The 19,421-nt window shown below is 36.8% G+C and overlaps 2 protein-coding genes across 2 annotated transcripts in view; one reads left to right on the plus strand and one right to left on the minus strand.

Moving 5' to 3' along the window:
* The first annotated feature begins 571 nt into the window (after positions 1-571).
* On the plus strand, positions 572-16,547 carry PP2D1 (protein phosphatase 2C like domain containing 1). Its single transcript, XM_059388324.1, has 3 exons — positions 572-636; positions 2,286-3,349; positions 15,342-16,547. The coding sequence occupies exons 1-3, from the start codon at positions 572-574 to the stop codon at positions 16,139-16,141; spliced, it is 1,929 nt and encodes a 642-aa protein (XP_059244307.1). The 3' UTR covers positions 16,142-16,547.
* RAB5A (RAB5A, member RAS oncogene family) overlaps positions 16,329-19,421 on the minus strand; it is a 28,639-nt gene continuing 25,546 nt past the window's right edge. The window contains exon 6 of the mRNA XM_059390864.1: positions 16,329-17,771. Within this exon, the coding sequence (XP_059246847.1) occupies positions 17,656-17,771 (116 nt within the window). The 3' untranslated portion in view covers positions 16,329-17,655. The remainder of the gene's footprint in view (positions 17,772-19,421) is intronic.

Below are 19,421 nucleotides of genomic sequence, written 5' to 3' on the forward strand. Positions count from 1 at the left end.
TCATTTGACAGACAGCGATCACAAGCAGGCAGAGAGGCAGGCAGAGAGAGAGGAAGGGAAACAGTCTCCGGCTGAGCAGAGAGCCCGATGCAGGTCTCCATCCCAGGACCCTGGGATCATGACCTGAGCTGAAGGCAGAGGCTTTAACCCACAGAGCCACCCAGGCGCCCCATTAAAATTAGTTTTATATAGAATATATTTTCCTCTAAGCGTTACAATTTCATGTGTTCATGTCATGTGATATGTTTTAATTTGGTTCAGTCCTAAGTGTCCCTTTTTGCTTAGAGTAGAAGGTGCAGGCAGTTTTCGAGCATCCCCTATTGCCAATTGCTTCACCATTTATCTCATTTGATGCTATAAATAATTGTGTTCATTTACAGATAAGAAAGCAGATGTTCAGAGAAGCTTAATAACTTGGCTAAGGCTATGTAATTTCTAAGTGACGACAGGCTTTTTTTTTTTAAGACAGTTCTTTTTTTAAAATCCAAACTCTACATTGTTCATAGTATATTGTTTTGTCTGTCCATATTCAAACTTTCAGTATGAGACCATGACTTAGTATTGAGTAATAATGGCAGATTTTAGGATGGTCTACAAAATTTACATTTCAGAAAAGATGACAGATATATTTTATAGGTAAGTATATTTATGTAAGTTATGTTAATACTATTAATGTATTATTATATATTTAATTATTATGTTTAATATAATAACACATTATATAAGTGATATAATTATAATACTTATATAGAAAATATATAATATATATTATTGATATATGATCATTATAAAATGACACATATATTATTAATATATTATAGTATATATTATATATACATATTTCAAAAGATAGATAACAGGCCACTAACCAAGACTGGGATTTGGGAGGTAGGGGTGAGACTGGAGAAAAAAGGTGAAAGCTCTTTTATTTCTAGTTTGTCTTCCTGTCTTGAACTTAAAAATGATTATGTATTACTTTTATGCTCAGAGATACTATTTTGTCATCAGGACTAAATATATTCATTTCTTATTTTAACAACTATAAGCATTCTTGAATACCTGTTACTATGCTTGGAATATTCCAAGTCCCTACAGGCCTCAGACATTCTTATTGTTGTAGGCGTATCTAACACATTCAATGTACTAAGATCAAATACAACTTCTGTGAGTTGAGTTGAAGTTAAATATAACTTACATGAAGTTGAGTTAAAGTTAACATGTCACATATCATAAACATTTAAAGCTACTAACTAGGGGCGCCTGTGTGTCTCAGTGGGTTAAGCCTCTGCCTTCTGTTCAGGTCATGAGCTCAGGGTCCTGGGATGGAGCCCCACATCGGGCTCTCTGCTCAGCAGGGAGCCTGCTTCCCCCTCTCTGCCTGCCTCTCTGCTTACTTGTGATCTCTGTCAGTCAAATAAATAAATAAACTCTTTTAAAAAAATAAAGATTTTATTTATTTTAGAGAGAGTACACCAGCAGGGGGAGGGGTCGAGAGGCAGGCAGAGGGAGAGAATCTCAAGCTGACAGAGCCTCATGCAGGGCTCAATCCCCCCATCCTGAGATCATGACCAAAGCCAGAAAAGCTGGATGCTTAACCGATCGAGCCACCCAGGCTCCTATTCATTTTCCTGTGAAACCTTTAAGGAGGGGGAAAAAAAAGTATTTTCAGCAAGATAAAATGGAGTACAAAAATAATTATGCTGAAATTTTAAATCAAATAGCTAGTTTTCAAGCATAAACCTTCACATGCCTGGGATACAGCTTGTGCTGATTTCTCTGAGTATTTGTTCTTAGATTTCTAGTTGACTTCGTAGAGACTTTGCCCAATTTTATTCAGGCATACAAAGTTCAATCACCAATTTTTTGAGCACTTTTTGTGCATCTTTTTTTTTTTTTTTTTTTTTTTTTTTTTAGGAATGATAGACGGGTGCATCAGAATATTCAGTAGTAGGCCCGCATAGAGTTTTGAGAACCTAAAACAAATTGCAAAGACAAGGGTCTGCTTGCAAGGACTTTCAATGTGTTGGAGCACATGGGTGGCTCAGTGGGATAAGTGCCTGACTGTCCACTTGGGGTTGGGGCTTAGCTCATGATCTCACGGATCAAGAGATCAAGCCCAGAGTGGGGCTCTGTGCTCAGTGGGAAATCTGCTGGAAGACTGTCTCCCTCTGCCCCTGCCAGGTGCTCACTCTCTCCAATTCTATGATACATAAATAAACATAAAAAAGAAAAAAGCTTTCAATGTGTTATTCATGGCATGTCAATATCTTTTGTCCTGTTTGCAGAGTGTTTTGGAAATCAAGGGAATGGAATGAGGGAAAATCAACATTTGAATCAGAAAGTGACATCTCACTTTCATTGAGAAGAAGGTGTTCTAGAAGGAAGAAGAAGGACAGACCATCAGGAGACTCTGAAGACCATGAAGAGAAGCATGACCAACCGATGACAGTTCCCTGTTCCATATGCAAGCGCGAAATTGATCTACCTGATGTTTTCCTCCATAAAAAGCAGCATGTGGCTCTGGCCACCCTGGGGTTTCAATGGATAAGTACAAAGAAACCAACACTTCCACTGGTTTCCATTGAGAGACAGTTTATGATCACTAAACTATTGTCATTTTCTATATTCACTGAAAAAGTCCTCCAGAGCATTAATAATGCTTTTGAACTACTTTGGAAGAAACAAATACCAGCATACTATAAGATCATCGATAACATTCACAGGAGTTCCATATGTTCTCAAGCAATCTGTCATGGATTGATTAAAGGTGTAGCCATTTGTGAAGACAGAAATTCTACATGGAAAGCTGACATGAATGATAAATTCACTGTCGTGAATAACTTTGGCAATAAACCTGATGTGTGTTTTTTTGGTTTGTTTGATGGACATCATGGCGCTTCAGCAGCAGGCTTGACTTCAATGGAACTCCCAATTTTACTTCTCCATCAACTTTCCAGATTTGATCCTTCCTACCAAATGACTCCTGAAGAGCAAAATGTAATCAAATCCTTTCACACGGTATTTAGGGAAGAATACATAGCTATAGAAGAACTTTTTTCCTCCATAAAGAAAAAGAGAAAAAAGTTGAAATGTGAGTATGAAAACATACACAAAGCCTTTGCGAAAGCCTTTTGGAGAATGGACAGGCTTTTACGTCTTGGAAGGAATGAAGTGTCCAGGGTTCGATGGAGTGGCTGTTCCGTAGTTACTTGTATATTGGAAGGCAATATTAAAAAACCCTGTACTGAAAAGAACTGGAAAATCAATAAAGCTGATGACTTGGCAAAGAGTTTCCCTTCCCAGATGATGCCACGAATAATGTCTGGAGTACTCCATATTGCAAACACTGGTATGTACATGGAGTAGTCTCATTACACCTTATAGTTATTTTTTATCCCTGGCAGCAAAACTCCTCTTGCTTCTGGAGCTATTTAGTGACCTATGATTTAGTGACTTACTAATCTCTTGAAATTCCATTGACTAAGAAATGATCAAGAACCACAGTTTTTTTTTTTTTTAAGATTTTATTTATTTGACACAGAGAAAGAGATCACAAGTAGGCAGAGAGAGAGAGAGAGAGGAGGAAGCAGGCTCCCCACTGAGCAATGAGCCCAATGCAGGGCTCCATCCCAAGACCCCGGGATCATGACTTGAGCCAAAGGTAGAGGCTTTAATCCACTGAGCCACCCAGGCATCCAAGAACCACACTTTAGATGCAGATTGCAGGTACAAAAATAATTGTAATTTTTTTTCCCCAAGAAGGAACATATATGTAATAATTTGACCAAAACATTAAATTTTCTAAATGGGGTACCAATATAGCTGTAGATAAAGGCAAAGCAAACATATGACATTTGCTTAGATCTGAATAAAACATAAAACATTTCCCATACTTCCCTTTTTCAGGAGAATGGAAAGTTTTTTGAGGATTGTTACAAGTCTGGTCGTTTAAACTGGTCAGTTATTCTGATAACACATTTGGAATAGGTCACTTGTGCTCAGTGGGCAAAGTAGTATCAATTTAATTTTAGAGAAAACAATAGTTTGTGCCTTTACTTGTGCCTATACTTATAAGTTTATGAGTATACATTCCCTTCTCAAACATTTGGCTGTGTTTTTAAAATTGTATTTCAAGAAGCAATCCTTTTAGGGCTAAAGTTCTACCTTAGGAGGTTGCCAAAATGGAAAGCCCATAAGTAAAACATTTTTAGCAAAGTTAAGCTGAGTTCCATGAGATGCTTAGTCAGGTACCACTCTCATCAACAGAATTATTATTATTTTTAAGTAAACCCTACCCCCACTGTGGGGCTCAAACTCACGACCCTGAGATCAAGAAATCTCTTGGTCGGGCACCTGGGTGTCTCAGTGGGTTAAGCCTCTGCCTTCGGCTCAGGTCACGATCTCAGGGTCCTGGGATCAAGTCCCACATCTGGCTCTCTGCTTGGCAGGAAGCCTGTTTCCTCCTCTCTCTCTCTGCCTACTTGTGATCTCTCTCTCTGTGTCAAATAAATAAATAAAATCTTTGAAAAAAAAAAAGAAAGAAAGAAATCTCATGGTCTATTGACTGAGCCAGTAAGGTGCCCCTATATAGAGTTGTTATTATTTTTTTGAAGATTTTATTTATTTATTTGAGAGAGCAAGAGAGAGCATGTGCAGGGTGAAGGACAGAGGGAGAAGCAGACTCCCAGCTGAGCAGGGAGCCTGATGTGGGACCGGATTCCTGGACTCTGGGATCATGACCTAAACCGAAGGCAGATGCTTAAACCACTGAGACACCCAGGTGCTTGATAAACAAAGACAGTTTATTTATTATTTTATTTCATTTTTAAAGATTTTATTTATTTGTGAGAGAGAGCACAAGCAGAGAGAGTGGCAGACAGAGGCAGAAGCAGGTGCCCCACTGAGCAAGGAGCCCAATACAGAACTTGATTCCAGAACCCTGTGATCATGACCTGAGCTGAAGGCAAACGTGTAACTGAATGAGCCATCCAAGCATCCCTAGAGTTATTGTTATTATTTTTTTTAAGATTTTTTTTTATTTATTTGAGAGTGAGTGACAGCACAGAGAGAGAAAGGGAGAGAGAGAAGCGGACTCCCTGCTGAGCACAGAGCCGGAAATAGGGCTGGATTCCAGGATCCTGAGATCATGACCTCAGCCAAAGGCAGATGCTCAACCAACTGAGCCACCCAGATGCCCCTGCCCTAGAGTTATTATTAATAGTAGTGTCCACTTATTGAATAGGGAATATAGCCCAAGTTTTCATTTAGTCTTATGAGAACCCTGGTGTCTAAAGATATCCTCATATCTTCTAAGTATTTTTTTTAAGTGCATTCGACATATAACATGGTACAAGTTTAAAGTATATTTATATGATATTTATATATTGTAATATTTCCGTTTGGGTGATAATTAGCACTTCTATCATGTTACATAATTATTTCTTTTTGGTCGTTGAAACAATTCTCATCTCAGCAAGTTTGGTGATTATAACACAGTATTCTCGATATTCCCTATACTGTGCTTTAGATCTCCAGGATTTACTACTTGCTCCAAGTTTGGACCCTTAAACATCTGTTCTATCTCCCACTTCCCCCTTTATATCTAAGTGTTGTTACCCCACTTTTCCAGATGAGAAATTAGAAGCTCAGAGAGGTGAGATAATTTGTTCAGGGTCTCGGAGGTAGTAGGTATTGGAGCTGGGAATCAAGCCCACTATGTCATGCTGCATCTGAAGGGAATTGCTTCCACAACCAGAGGAGGCTGGGTCCCAGCAAGTGGGATGTGTCTGAGATGGTTCTGAACCAAAACCAGATAATCACAAAGACTACCACAATGTCCAGGTCCCTGGATGTAAGCCTGTTTCTGATCAAGCTCTGGTTCTGAGCCCAAGATGAGTACTCCAGAAAAGCAATAAAAAGAAGCCAAGTCCAATGCCAGGTTCCTCAGAATTTTGTCATTTCTCAGACTTTATGCTGAGATGGCTTCAGAGCAGTTCTACTTCATGCACAGTTTTCAGATTTTACACCACTCTGGGGACCCATATTCTTGGACGTGGGACCTCCATTAGAAAATGTCATTATAGGAGTGCCTGGGTGGTTTAGTTAAGCGTCTGCCCTCAGCTCAGGTCATGATCCCAAGGTCCTGGGATCAAGCCCCACGTCAGGTCCCTGCTCAGCGGGGAGCCTGCTTCTCCCTCTCCTACTCCTCCTGCTTGAGTTCCCTCTCTCTGTGTGTCTCTCTCTGTCAAATAAATAAAATCTTAAAAAAAAGAAAACGTCATAATACATCAGGGTCTTGTAAAATTGAAGGAAGAATTATGAGACAGTGAAGAGACACTATCATTAAATGTCTAATTTCCTATGATTCACTACTTCCAGGATCACTGCTGTTTGGCTGGTTCTCATTTCCAGGTCAGACATTTGTTGGATCTAAATTTTCAGGCTTACATAATTGTGTTAAACTCTTTTCATTTAAGCATCCTTTATTTTAATAGAGACAAATATGTAGGGAAAAGTTCCAACTTGTGAAAAGGAGGTCGTGATTGCTCCTGAGAGAAAATGATTTAAATCGGTTACAAAAAGTAAATTTTCACAGAAATTTATCAAGAGCATATGTTGTATTTTCTATAACAAGACCTATAATTATAGCACGGGAATTTACCTTTCCTGTATTTTTCGGTATTTCCTGTACAAATTTATTTAAATTTGTAAAATACCAGGGCCATCCCAACTCAGGAATTAAATAAAACAAAACAAAAACCTCACTATATAATGAAACATGAGTGCAGTAATGAAGCCACTGAATAAATTTTGAATTCATGCATGTGGGAAAAAATATTTCCAAACTGACATTCTAGACTTTTTTATTCTTAATGTTTCCCATTTATGTTTCATTTTATAGTTTCATTTGGTGCTCTATTTTATTTCAACTAATCCTCATAGATTCAAAACACTAACAAATATATTTATACAGAATACATAATTATACTTTTTTCCTAACCTTAAATAAACCATAAGTTTTACATTTCTAATTAACCACACTAGTTCCTTAGAAACATAAAGGATTCTTATCTGATCCCTTTGTCTCTCCCAGTGTTTTTATTTTTAATAGCTTTATTGAGATATAACTCACAAAGCACACAACTCACCCATGTAAATTGTGCGGTCCCAGATGTGTGCAACCATCCCCATAGTCAGTTCTAGAACATTTTTGTCCTCTTAAAAAGACACCCAGTACCCTTTAGAAATCAGCTCTCTAACCTGCCATTTCTCCAGGTCCAAGCAACCACAAATCTACATTCTGTCTCTATACATATCCGTATTCTGGGCACTTCCAATAAATGTAATCATAGAATTTGGGCCGTTTTGTGACTGTCTTCTTTCACTTTGCATGTTTTGAAGGTTCATCCGTGTTGTAACAGGCATGAGTACTTCTTTTTGTTGCTGGGTAATATTTCACTGTATAATTATGCTGTATGTTGCTTATCCATTTATTCAGTTGAAAAACATCTGAGTTGTTTCTAATTTTTGGCTATTATGATGAAGAATGCAGGCATGGACATTGTACATAAGTTTTTGTATGGACATGTGTTCACTCCCTTGGGTATATACCCAGGAGTGGGATTGCTGGGTCCTAAGGTAATTCTACACTAAACCATTTGAGGAACTGCCAAACTATTTTCCAAAAGGCTGTACCGTTTCACTTTCCTGCCAGTAACCTATGAGGGTTTTAATTTTTACACATTATCCCAATGCTGTATTTCTGATTCTAGCCACCTTAGTGGGTATGAAGTGGTATTGATTTGCACTTTTCTGTTGACTCATGATGTTGACTATCTCTTTATGTGCTTACTAGTCATTTGAATATCTTCTTTTGAGAAATGTCTACTTAAATCTTTTGCCCGTTTTTAAATTGGGTTACTTATCTATTGAGTTGCAAGATTCTTTTTTATATTCTGAATACAAGTCCCTTACCAGTTGTATGGTTAGGAAATACTTAATAATAAATAAATAAATAATTATTAATTGATAATTAATACTTATCTTCTGAAGCAAAAACTTTAATTTTGATGAAATCCAATTTATCAACTTTTTTGTTTTGATATTTGTAGTTTTGATGTCGCTTATGAAACCATTGCCTAAACCAAGGCCACAGAAACTTATACCAGTATTTTGTTCTAAGAGATTTATAGTTTTATCTCTTACATTCCGGTCTATTATCCATTTTGAATTAATTCTGTATATGTCATGGGGTAGGGGTCCAACTTTATTCTTTTCTTTGTTGATAACACAGTTGTATATTATCTCTTTTACTACCTTATTTTGAATTGATTTCTTTATTCCTATTTATCTCATTTGTTAGGTTGTTAGCTATAACTCTTTGTTATACAACTTTTTAAGTTTAACCTCTCAGAGTCTACCATCAAATGATATATACCACTTTACATATAGAATAAAAACCTTACAACAGCATAATTTTATTTCTTCCCTCTGACTTTTTTGTTTATATGTGTGTGTGTGTGTGTGTGTGTGTGTATATATATATATATGAACTTGTCTCTTTTTATACAAGCATACCTAGGAGGTATCGTAAGTTTGGTTCCAGACTACCACAATAAATCAAATACTGCAATAAAACAAGTCGGATGAATTTTTGTTTCCCAGTGCCTGTAAGTTATGATCACACTGTATTGTAGTCTATTGCATGAAATGCATTATGTCTAAAAAGGCAGTATGCACACACTAACGAAAAGTATTTTATTGCTAAAAAATGCTTATCTTCTGAGGTCTCAATAGTGAGTTGTTACCTTTGGCAAGTAGAGGGTCTTGCCTTGATGCTGATGACTGCTGGCAGATCAGGGTGATGGTTGCTGAGGTTTTGGGTAGTTATGGCAATTTCTTAAGATAATAAAGTTTGCCATATCCATTGGTTTTCCTTTCATGAGTGATTTCTCTGTAGCACGTGACACTGTTAATATTTTACCCACATAGAACTTCTTTCAGAATTGGAGTCAATCCTCTCAAACCCGGTCACTGCTTTATCAACTGAGTTCATGTGATATTCTAAATCCTTTGTCATCCTTTCAGTGATCTTCACAGCATCTTCACCAGGAGTAGATCAGATTCCATATCAAGAGAACACTTTCTTTGCTCATCCGTAAGAAGCAACTCGTCATCCATTTCGTTTGATCAGGAGACTGCAGTTACACAGTCCCAGCTGCAGCCTCCACTTCTAATACTAGTTGTCTTGAATTTCCACCATATCTGCAGTCATCCATGAAGGCTGGAATATTGAATGTTAATGTTGATATTTTGACCTCTGCCCATGAATCATTAATGTTCTTAATGGCATCTAGAATGATGAATCCCTTCTAGGTTTGAACTTACTCTCCCCAGATCCATCAGAGGAATAATTATCTATGGTAGCTATAATTTCATAGAAGTATTTAATGACTTGAAAGTCAAAACTCGACTCCTTGACCCATGGGCTGCAGGATGGATGTTGTGTTAGCAGGCATGAAAATAATGTTGTTGTACATCATTAGAGCTCTTGGGTGACCAGTTGCATTGTCAATGAACAGTAATATTTTGAATCTTTTTCCTGAGCAGTAGGTCTCAATAGTGGGCTTAAAATATTCAATAAACTGAATACACGCACTTTCATCCAGGCTTTGTTGTTTCATTTATAGAGTATAGGCAGAACAGATTTAAGACAATTTTTTTACAACTTTTTTTTAAAGATTTTTATTTATTTGACAGAGGCAGAGGCAGGCAGACAGGCAGGCAGAGGGATAGGGGGAAGCAGGCTTCCCGCTGAGCAGAGAGCCCAATTCGGGGCTCAATCCCAAGACCCTGAGACCCAAGCCAAAGGCAGAGGCTTTAACCCACTGAGCCACCCAGGTGCCCTAGGATTTCTGGGATGGTAAATGGGCACTGGAATGTGAGTGGTTTACTTTATCTATTCAGTATCTGTCTAGTTCCTGTACATATCTGGGGCTTAAAAAAGTATTTTATTTGACAATGAGAGACACAGCGAGAGAAGGAACACAAGCAGGATAGGTGAGAGGGAGAAGCAGGTTTCCTGCCAAGCAGGTAGCCTGATTTGGGGCTTGACCCCAGGACCCTGGGTCATGACCTGAGCCGAAGGCAGATGCTTAATGACTGATCCACCCAGGTGCCCCTCGTTTTTTTTTTTTTTTTTTTTAAGACTTTATTTTAGAGAGAGGCGGATCACAAGAGTGGGAGGAGGGGGCATTGGAGGAAGGTGAGGGAAAGCGAGAATCTCAAGCAGACTCTGTGCTGAGTGTGGAGCCTGATGTGGGTCTCTATCTCATGACCCTGAGATCATGACCTGAATGGAAACCAAGAGTCTGAGCCACCCAGGCGCCCCAGTACCTATTTGTTCTTAATAATTCCATTCAATGAGGCCCCAGAAACTACTTTTGTACTAGTGATGCAACCTTACATAATTGGTGAGCTTCATTCTTCTTACGTATTTAAAACATGCGTATCCTTACCTTGAGGCTGTATTAAAATAATCACTTGGTAACCTTGAGAAGAGAAAGACAGGAGCTTGAGGTGGTCAGCAATTAAGGAATTGTGAATAGTAGAAAAGTATTGGGAAAGCTATGACTGGTCTCTGGATCTAGAATGAGCTCATTGGACAGAAAACTAGGGCACTAGAAAACAAAAGTAGTTTCTGATAATTATTTCCAGTTCCATCATTTTTCTTTAAAACCTAATTCAGGGATAGAGTCCCACATTGGGCTCCTTGCTCAGCAGGGATCCTGCTTCTCCCTCTGCCTGTCACTCCCCCTACTTGTGCCCTCTCCCTCTCTGACAAATTAAATAAAATCTCTAAAACAAATAAAATCTCTAAAATAATAATTCCAGAATCACCTTACTCTATGCAGGAAAAGAAACCATATCCTTTTTTTTTTGAAAGATTTTATTTGTTAGAGAGAGAGAGAGAGGGATACAGAGCGCAAGCACAGGCAGACACAGTGGCAGGCTAGAGGCAGAGGGAGAAGCAGGCTCCCTGCCGAGCAAGGAGCCCGACCCGGGACTCAATCCCAGGACGCTGGGATCATGACCTGAGCCGAAGGCAGCTGCTTAATCAACTGAGCCACACAGGCGTCCCAGGTAACCAACCATATTCTTAAATAACCCTGACTTTTTTATATGCTTTACCTTCCCTCTCTTTTTCTGGGTTATGTTGGTGGTGAACTCATATATTGTTAGGCTCTAGATGTACAATAGTGCATTTGAGTTTCATGGTCATACAGCTTACAAAATGAACAAAGGGATCTTTTAAATAATCGATGAAAACTGGCTCCCCATCAGCAAGGCTCTCATACTGATCAACAGTAGAGTCATAAACCTGGTGCCCATGCATACGAATTCAGCCTTTCTTGCCAAAATTAGTCTTGCAGAAAAACTGGATATAAGTTGTTTCCCTGACTTCATTCACATAATTTCATTACGCTTCCAATTTAGGTACACCTCAGTTTCAATTTCCTGTTTGTCCATGCTCCTCCTCAATTGCTTTTTCTTTCCCCAATAACTATTTCATTTCTCAAGCTCTAAGTTATTGCTCCTTACTACTTTAAACCCATTAATCTACTTCATAAGAATTAAAAGTTTTTTTGTAAATGTGTCTGAAATCAAGTATTTATAGCTTCATCTCAATCTTTGGATTGCCTCTCTTCTCCTGCTTTCCCCTTCATGGAACCCAAAGGAAAAAAAAAACAAAAACCTTTATCAAGTTTCAACTTATTAAAATCACCTTCTTAAATCCTCACAGTAACAATGAAAAAATAACACTGCAGGTAGAAAACTCAACTCAGGGAAATAAAAGTGACTAAATGAAGGTCACACAGACATCAAGTTGGAATTAAAGCCCAACCAAGTGTGTCAGACTCCCAAGTGTTTCCAATTCTCCACACTGTTTCTTCCAAACCAAGCTATTTCTGGGCACTCCTGCATCCCAGATATGTTTCTTTTTCTTCCACTACAAATACTTTTTCTTCCATTTTCCTCCAGTTTTTTAAAAAATTTTCCTATTATCTTTAATGGTGAGTGGCTTTATCTGAAAAAAAAAAAAAATCTTGATCTTGCCCATTCAGATCTAGAATTCATGATTCTAAGGTCACTCCAAAGTTTACAGGAGTACTCTTCATTTTCACAAGTTGAAGATAATCCAGCAATTAAGTGCAGGAGGCAGTCACATCATTGTTCTCTGTATAAGGAATACTTTGCCTGACTACACATACCATCTTGAAAAGGGTTAAGTATCATCTCAAAGCAGTTTTTCTAATCCCCGTATAATTAATGTACCTCTTACAGTAATCCTGTTCCACTTTTGTTCTGGTAATACTTTCTGAAGGGCACAATCTCTCCAAACTGCTGAAGCTGGTAACTTTGTCTAGGAATTTGAAGTACTGATGTCCAGATTCACAGAAACTTTTGTATAAGAGTCTTCAGATCAGCTCACTGTCTATTCTCATTCCCTCCCGAGATGTTACAGGAACCTTTCTTTAAAGCCAGTCTTTGGGACGCCTGGGTGGTTCAGTTGGTTAAACGGCTGCCTTTGGCTCAGGTCATGATCCTGGATCGAGTCCATCAGCCGGGAGCTTGCTTCTCCCTCTGCCTCTGCCTGCCACTCTATCTGCCTGTGCTCACTCTCTCCGACCAAAAAAAAAAAAAAAAAAAAAAAGCCGGGCTTTAAATTGTCATGAACTGTTTCTTTCCCCTTTCGGTTCCCCAGACACGTGGACACAGTGTTATTTAAATCTTCCTCCAATTTCCCCTCTTCCTTGGGACTTTTTGTTCATTAGTCTCTTAACTTTCAGTTTAATGTAGTCATCTGCTTTCAACAATTCCACTTGCAGCTGATAGCATATGCAACGTAGGCTCAGGCAACAAGAAAAAATTATTAACTCTGCACATAACAATTTTCCTTCTTGTTTGTCCCAACAGTACTCCTCCAAGGCTTGAATCTTATTTACCCTCTACTTCTTGGACTATGCATGAATAGTTGAGTAGAGTAAGCACCTCTTCCTCACGTTTTTCTTCATGTACCATTCACATAGGAAAGGATGTGAATTATTCAGAAGGCACTATTTCCATTTACACCAGGATGAACAAACTGTCAACTAACTCAAAGCCAGACAGCAAGTAAATGGTACAGTGAAAAGAGCAACCAGAATTTAATGACCCTTCTTCTAGAAGTTCTATTGTACTCAGTCCAAGGGATGTTCACAACAGTAAAATAAGCCAAAATGACATTTCCTACATCTAATGAGCAACTGGGAAATGGAAAAAAAAAAAAGGCAAATAGTGCATAAGGTTATGCTTACCAATTTCTGCAGAGGCAACTAAAATAAAGATACCAGTTTACCACTTTTCACTGTAACAACATAATTGTATTAAATTATTTTCCAATCATACAACAGAAGAACAGTACTTTTTCTTTTGCTTAGTGGTCTTTGAATTGCCGCATGCAAATAAAACATTTACGAAATCAGTCCATTTAACTATTCTGAGCCAAATAATGTCCCCTGTGTTTTCAGAGCTATGGTCGCAACTATTTCTAGTTTATGTACACACACATAACAGAAATTTTCTGAAATTTAAAAGAAAGAAATTTAAAAGAGGTATTGAATCATATGTCCTCCTAACGGAACATCTGATTACCCAGGTGGCATGTTCATTACCAATCCATGCTGTTTTGCTGGTACAGTAATAATTTACAACTCAGCAAAAGTCAAGAATTATTTTACCAATTTATCTTCTGCAGAGTTGAAGTAAAATGACCAGAAGACAAGTTAATACAAAATAATAACCAAACTACAGAAAAGTAAGAGTCATGTAGTTTTTAGGACTATCACTTACACAGTTCTCTGGTTTTAAAAACATTTTCCAGGGACGCCTGGGCGGCTCAGTTGGTTAAGCATCTGCCTTCAGCTGGGGTCATTATCCCAGGGTCCTGGGATAGAGTCCCACATCAGGTTTCTTGCTCAGTGGGGAGCCTGTTTCTCCCCCTGCCTGCTACTTCCCCTGCTTGTGAGCTGACAAATAAACAAACTAAAAACAAAAACAAAAACCAGTATCTTTTGAACTCCCATTACTTAATGAGCCAACAGGTTCAGCCTATGTCTGACACTGATGCTTCATCAACTTAAACTCTTTAGGTCCAACCATACTATAGTTGGGTAGACTTTAGCCTTCTGAAATCTCAATTTCTTTACCTCAAAAACAGGATTAGAATTGAACCCCTGTAGCAACAAAATTCAGATTCCAGGTATAGTACCATGCTTGAAACCAGATATTCTAATGTAAATTTTGCATGATCCCAGGGATTTTAATTCTCAAAGGTACTGTAATATTCAAACATCATTCAAACTCCATCTCAGAATAATTTATATACCCTCTTATAAACAATGATTCCTTATCAAGAAAAACTTGCTTATGCTTGAATATACAATCATGTTCCTGAAAACTTGGGGAAAATTATTTTCTTAATAAACTAAAAAAATTTTTAATAAACCAAAGTTAGTTTCAGTAGTACAACCATCCCTTAATCTGTTCAGATTATGTTTAGATTTTTTAATGATTTCAATGAAGCACACATCACAAGTTCATCTGAACCATGATAAACTACAATCAACTTTTAAGACTTCAGTTTTTAATCAAAGGGTTTAATTTAATGTTGGCTAGCTATTATCCATGTAATACATTAATAATACATTTTTTTTCTTTACAGGGCTAATTGACTTAATTTCTTTTTAATCACACAACATGAAACTAGTAAGACTGACATTAACAGTGGCATTATAATTTTCTTCATTGCCCATACCTATAATGTGCTTAAGTTTTAAGTTTTACCAGGTACAAAACTATCAAACTCCACTTTTTAAAAAAAAAATCAATGCTTGTGTTTTTAATTAAAAAGGCGTTTATTTAAAGATTTTAAAAATGTCTACTCTATAAGAATATAAGCTGGTCATAAAAAAGTTCAACTCTTGGCTCTATAAAATATTCAGAAGCTGTTTCATAAAAAAATTAATGGTTATTTTGTATTTGTAGTTTTAGTTATTTTAATATTAAGTGCAGCATTTTAAACACCAAGTTACTAAAAAATGAGGGATAAACAGGCCTCTCAGTTTCAAATGTTAATTACCGTAAGTCACCTAATATTATCAGTATTTCACATTACATAAAAAATATTTTAAAATGGCCTTTCTACTTATGCACTGAAACACAGAATAAAATTAACAGCATATTTTGATACAATTGGCTGTTAAATTTCTAAGATCAATTTTTTTCTAATAATCTTCTAGGTAATGTACAAGCAATCTTATGCAGAAATGGAAGAGGCTTTTGCATAACCAAAGAACACACTACGCGAAACATAACCGAAAGAAGAAGACTACTTCAGAATGGAGCAATGATCAGTTCAAATGAACCATATGGGCTCCTAGAAGGGCAAATAAAAACCACACGAGGACTTGGATTTCATGGAAATCTCAAACTGAAAAAATCTATTATACCAGCACCTCAAACGATCTCTGTCCCTATTGATGACGTATGCCAATTCCTTATCTTAGCTACTAATGGACTCTGGGAAGTTTTGGATACAAAGGAAGTCACTGCACTGGCAATGACAATATTTCAAGTATATAAAGAAGCCTATTATTCTAACACACAAAATCAATCTTTACCATCCAAAGAGCCTTTCCCAATCTATGAACCAAGCAATTCTGTATCAGAAAGTAATATACATATATTGTTTCAGTATAAACCTGAATCTACAGAAGGTGTATCAACTATAAATTCAAAGGAAAATTTGTTTGATTCAACATGTTCTAACCCTAAAAATGAACAAAGATTTCTACCAGAAATGAGTAATCATGATCTTTACAGTGAGAAAGTAATCAATGGACCAACCAGTGTAGATGAAGTGTCCAAAAATTCAAGTGAAAAAGAACCATGCACTGAAAGTTTCTATGAAGGTGCAGCCAAATATATTAGCCATGAACTTGTAAGTGCTGCTTTAGTGGCTGGCTCCAGAGACAACATTACAGTCATGGTAATACTTCTCAAGGGAATTGAGTATCAGTTTCTGACTGACAAAAGATAAAGTTCCAATTATCAAGAGTATAAAAATGTAAAGACAATTCTTCAAAGAACCAGATATTAGGATATTTCAATACCACATAAATAATTTTTAAGACTGTATTAAAGAAACTATAAAAGCATATTTTAAGTTACATAACACCATTTATATATGTTCACTGTTCCATGCCAAAAAAGAGAAAAACAAGTACTTGCTTTTTTATACCACTTTATTCCAACCTGAGCACCTCAATATAAAACTAAACACTGGTGAACTGTTTTCCTTACTAATTCTGAATTACTGTAATGTACAAGTTCTGCTAGCAGTTCAACACTTAAATAGATTAAATCATCTCTGACACATGGTAGATTTCATATAATGAAAATACCTAGAACAATTAGTGCAATATACTGAACTGATCAAAATAAAATGAACTTTGGAAAACAAGCCTGCAAGATTGTTACTAACATACTGCAATACTTATGTTACAAATTACTGGTACATTGTTTATTATGGTTCTAAGCCATGTAGGAACAACAGAAGCCCCTTCCTTTCAAAGGGAGAGAAAAGGAAAAATTAGCTGTTTTAGTAACTGTACATTTTGTATACTTTTAAGTAATTCTTAAATATTACATGAAAGTAATAAACATATATGGAGACTACAGTGCAGTACCCTATTTACAGTACAGCTGAAGATCGAATTTAAAATAATCAAGTTTGAATGTACATAATTGTTAGTGCATTGACTATATTATGTCCAAAGGGAACAAAAGCTCCCTCCCTTCCCCCAAACAATAAAACCTATGTAATGGCTAGCAGTGATTAAACAGAAATCACAGACACCTGGTTCGTTCCACTTCTGCTGAAGAGCTCACCTGTTTGAAGGGAACACTATCCATTAAGATGCATTTATCAGTATTCATACTCTTAAAACAAGATGAGGTTACATTTGACTTTTTTTTAACCCCACTAAAAATATCAGGACTGGCTATACTTTAGATACCACTAATGTTCGTGTTTTCCCCCCTGAAGATGTGGGACTGTTTTCTTGTGGTTAACTTGTTAAAATGTGGAATGTACATTTTAAATATGCATATTAAGAAATTACCAGTTGCCTGAATACTGTAGCTAAGCATAAATATTTTTAGAACCTCCTTCTAAAAAAAGACTGTTTTTGAAAAGCCCAAATTAATAAGTTCCAAATCTTTTACATAGAAGTGGCTGGTTAACTGTGGGTTTACATCATCCTTTGACTCTATCCCTGGTGACGAGAAATGATTCCCTAACCGTCCAAGGAAACAAGCGTACACGCACAGCTCTCATTCCCCCCTTCTACTTCTGAAACATTAGTCAGAGGGTCACATGCATGTTATTAAAAATTAAGTTCAAAACACTTAAAATAATTCTGTATTAGAAACTTGACTCTATCATAAGTCTCTTCTTTTTGGAAGTCATACTGGGCTGGTTAAATGCTCCAATTCCACTGTCATTAACATTTAGGAAGCAGAAGAAAATTCCAGCAAGTTCAAACTGGAGGTTTAGTTACTACAACACTGACTCCTGGTTGGCTGCGTGGGTTCAGTAAGGTCTACTCCTCTTCCTCTTGCAGAATTTGCTCCTGGATTCTGTGGTTCATTCTTTGGCAACTTTTTAGCTGAGAGATAAATTATTAAAATACACACAATTAGAATATTCATGTTAGAATTATTTTCATCTACTGACTTATGATCTCCCCCCGTGCTTGGTTAACCCTAACTATCACAGAGCTATTTGCTCATTCTTTTCAAGTGTTTATTAAGTATCTACTAGATATTACCAAATACTATTCTTTGGTCAGCCCTTAGTGAGGTTAGTGGGTTGAGGGAAGGGTAAGATGAGGAACAGTTAGAGACATACAATTAAAACTTAAGTTGACTAGAGCTATATTTAATTCTTTATATTCAGTTAGTATACCAGAATAGTAGTACTTTATTTCATTATCATTAATACCTCTACTGTTTAAAGAAGATCTAAGTCAATAAAAATGATGGCCAGCCAATGTTTATAAAGAATCTTAGCTTGAATCAATGATTTCTGGACTGCTACATAAATACTTTTTCACCAGTAGCTCTGCCTACTCTAAGCATACTTGATTCTGAATGGTCTACCTCAAAAAACTTTCCCAGTTCTGGGCTGCATGATCCTGGCTTGCCACGTCTGGATAAAGTCCTCAACAAGCAGTTATAGTTTTAGCTCTGCTAAGCTTTAATGGCCATTCTCTGGAGCCTGGATCCCACTGATTTAAAAACATACCTGTTAGATGTAGTCTGCTTGAATCCCAAAGATTCTTCATATGCTGCATTCACTGAATATTAACTATCTCTATGAGTACCAGTTATAAAGGTGACTAAAAATATTGGTCTTATCAACCCTGGGCAGAGACTACTATGGTTGAATTCTAGCTTTACCTTAGCCATGACTCAGGTTACCCAAAAAGTTGAACATGCTCTACTTCAGTATCTAAACGCTCAGTTGCACTTTGGATCTTTTATTTGTTTTAATATTTCACATCAACATTAATCATCTTAAGAATCAAGGGAAATGTTGGAAGAAAAGCCTTCACCTTGGGCTAATTCTCTAGAAACGGTGCTAGGGATGGTAGCGTAAATGGTAATAAAATGGCAAATTTCCAGTGAAATATATTTTCAAACGAAGGCTTATAGGGATAAAGAGTAAACTAGCATTTATAAACTTTACTATAATTAATACTCCTAGATTTTGAACTGAGATTTCTCCCTTTATCATACTTTTCAATGAGCTTTCTATAATTAGATCTGAAATTACAAGGCTGAAGGAAATAAAGTAGAACGAGAAACTTTTAAGCTTCTACTGGTAAACTTTTACTGTGAGAAGATAAAATAAAACACAACTTAGAGGTCACAGAAGCAGTCTTCTGTCTCACATCTTATTATTACTTATCATATTATTATAGTAAAGGTGATAATATTTGTTTGCTATATGGAAACTGGAGCTTACCAATTTGCCCCTAAATTAGGATTTTAAGAGGCTAAAAAATCCCAGATCAAGTTCATGAAGACGCACAATGAAAGCCATGTAAGCAAAATCTTACCACATTGAAAACAGATGATAAATTTATTGTAGACTTCCTCCCACTAAATAACTACTCCCTATAGGAAGTCATCAAGAGTGAAAATAACGAGTGCACTGTGTGATCTAAGTTACTAATCTGGTAAATGAAATAGAAAGGCCACAATTCAATTTAATGCTTGGTATTTCTTTAAAGGAAAGAAACATTGTAATTTCA

The sequence above is a fragment of the Mustela nigripes genome, chromosome 2 (genome assembly GCF_022355385.1).
Source record: "Mustela nigripes isolate SB6536 chromosome 2, MUSNIG.SB6536, whole genome shotgun sequence".
NCBI lineage: Eukaryota > Metazoa > Chordata > Mammalia > Carnivora > Mustelidae > Mustela > Mustela nigripes.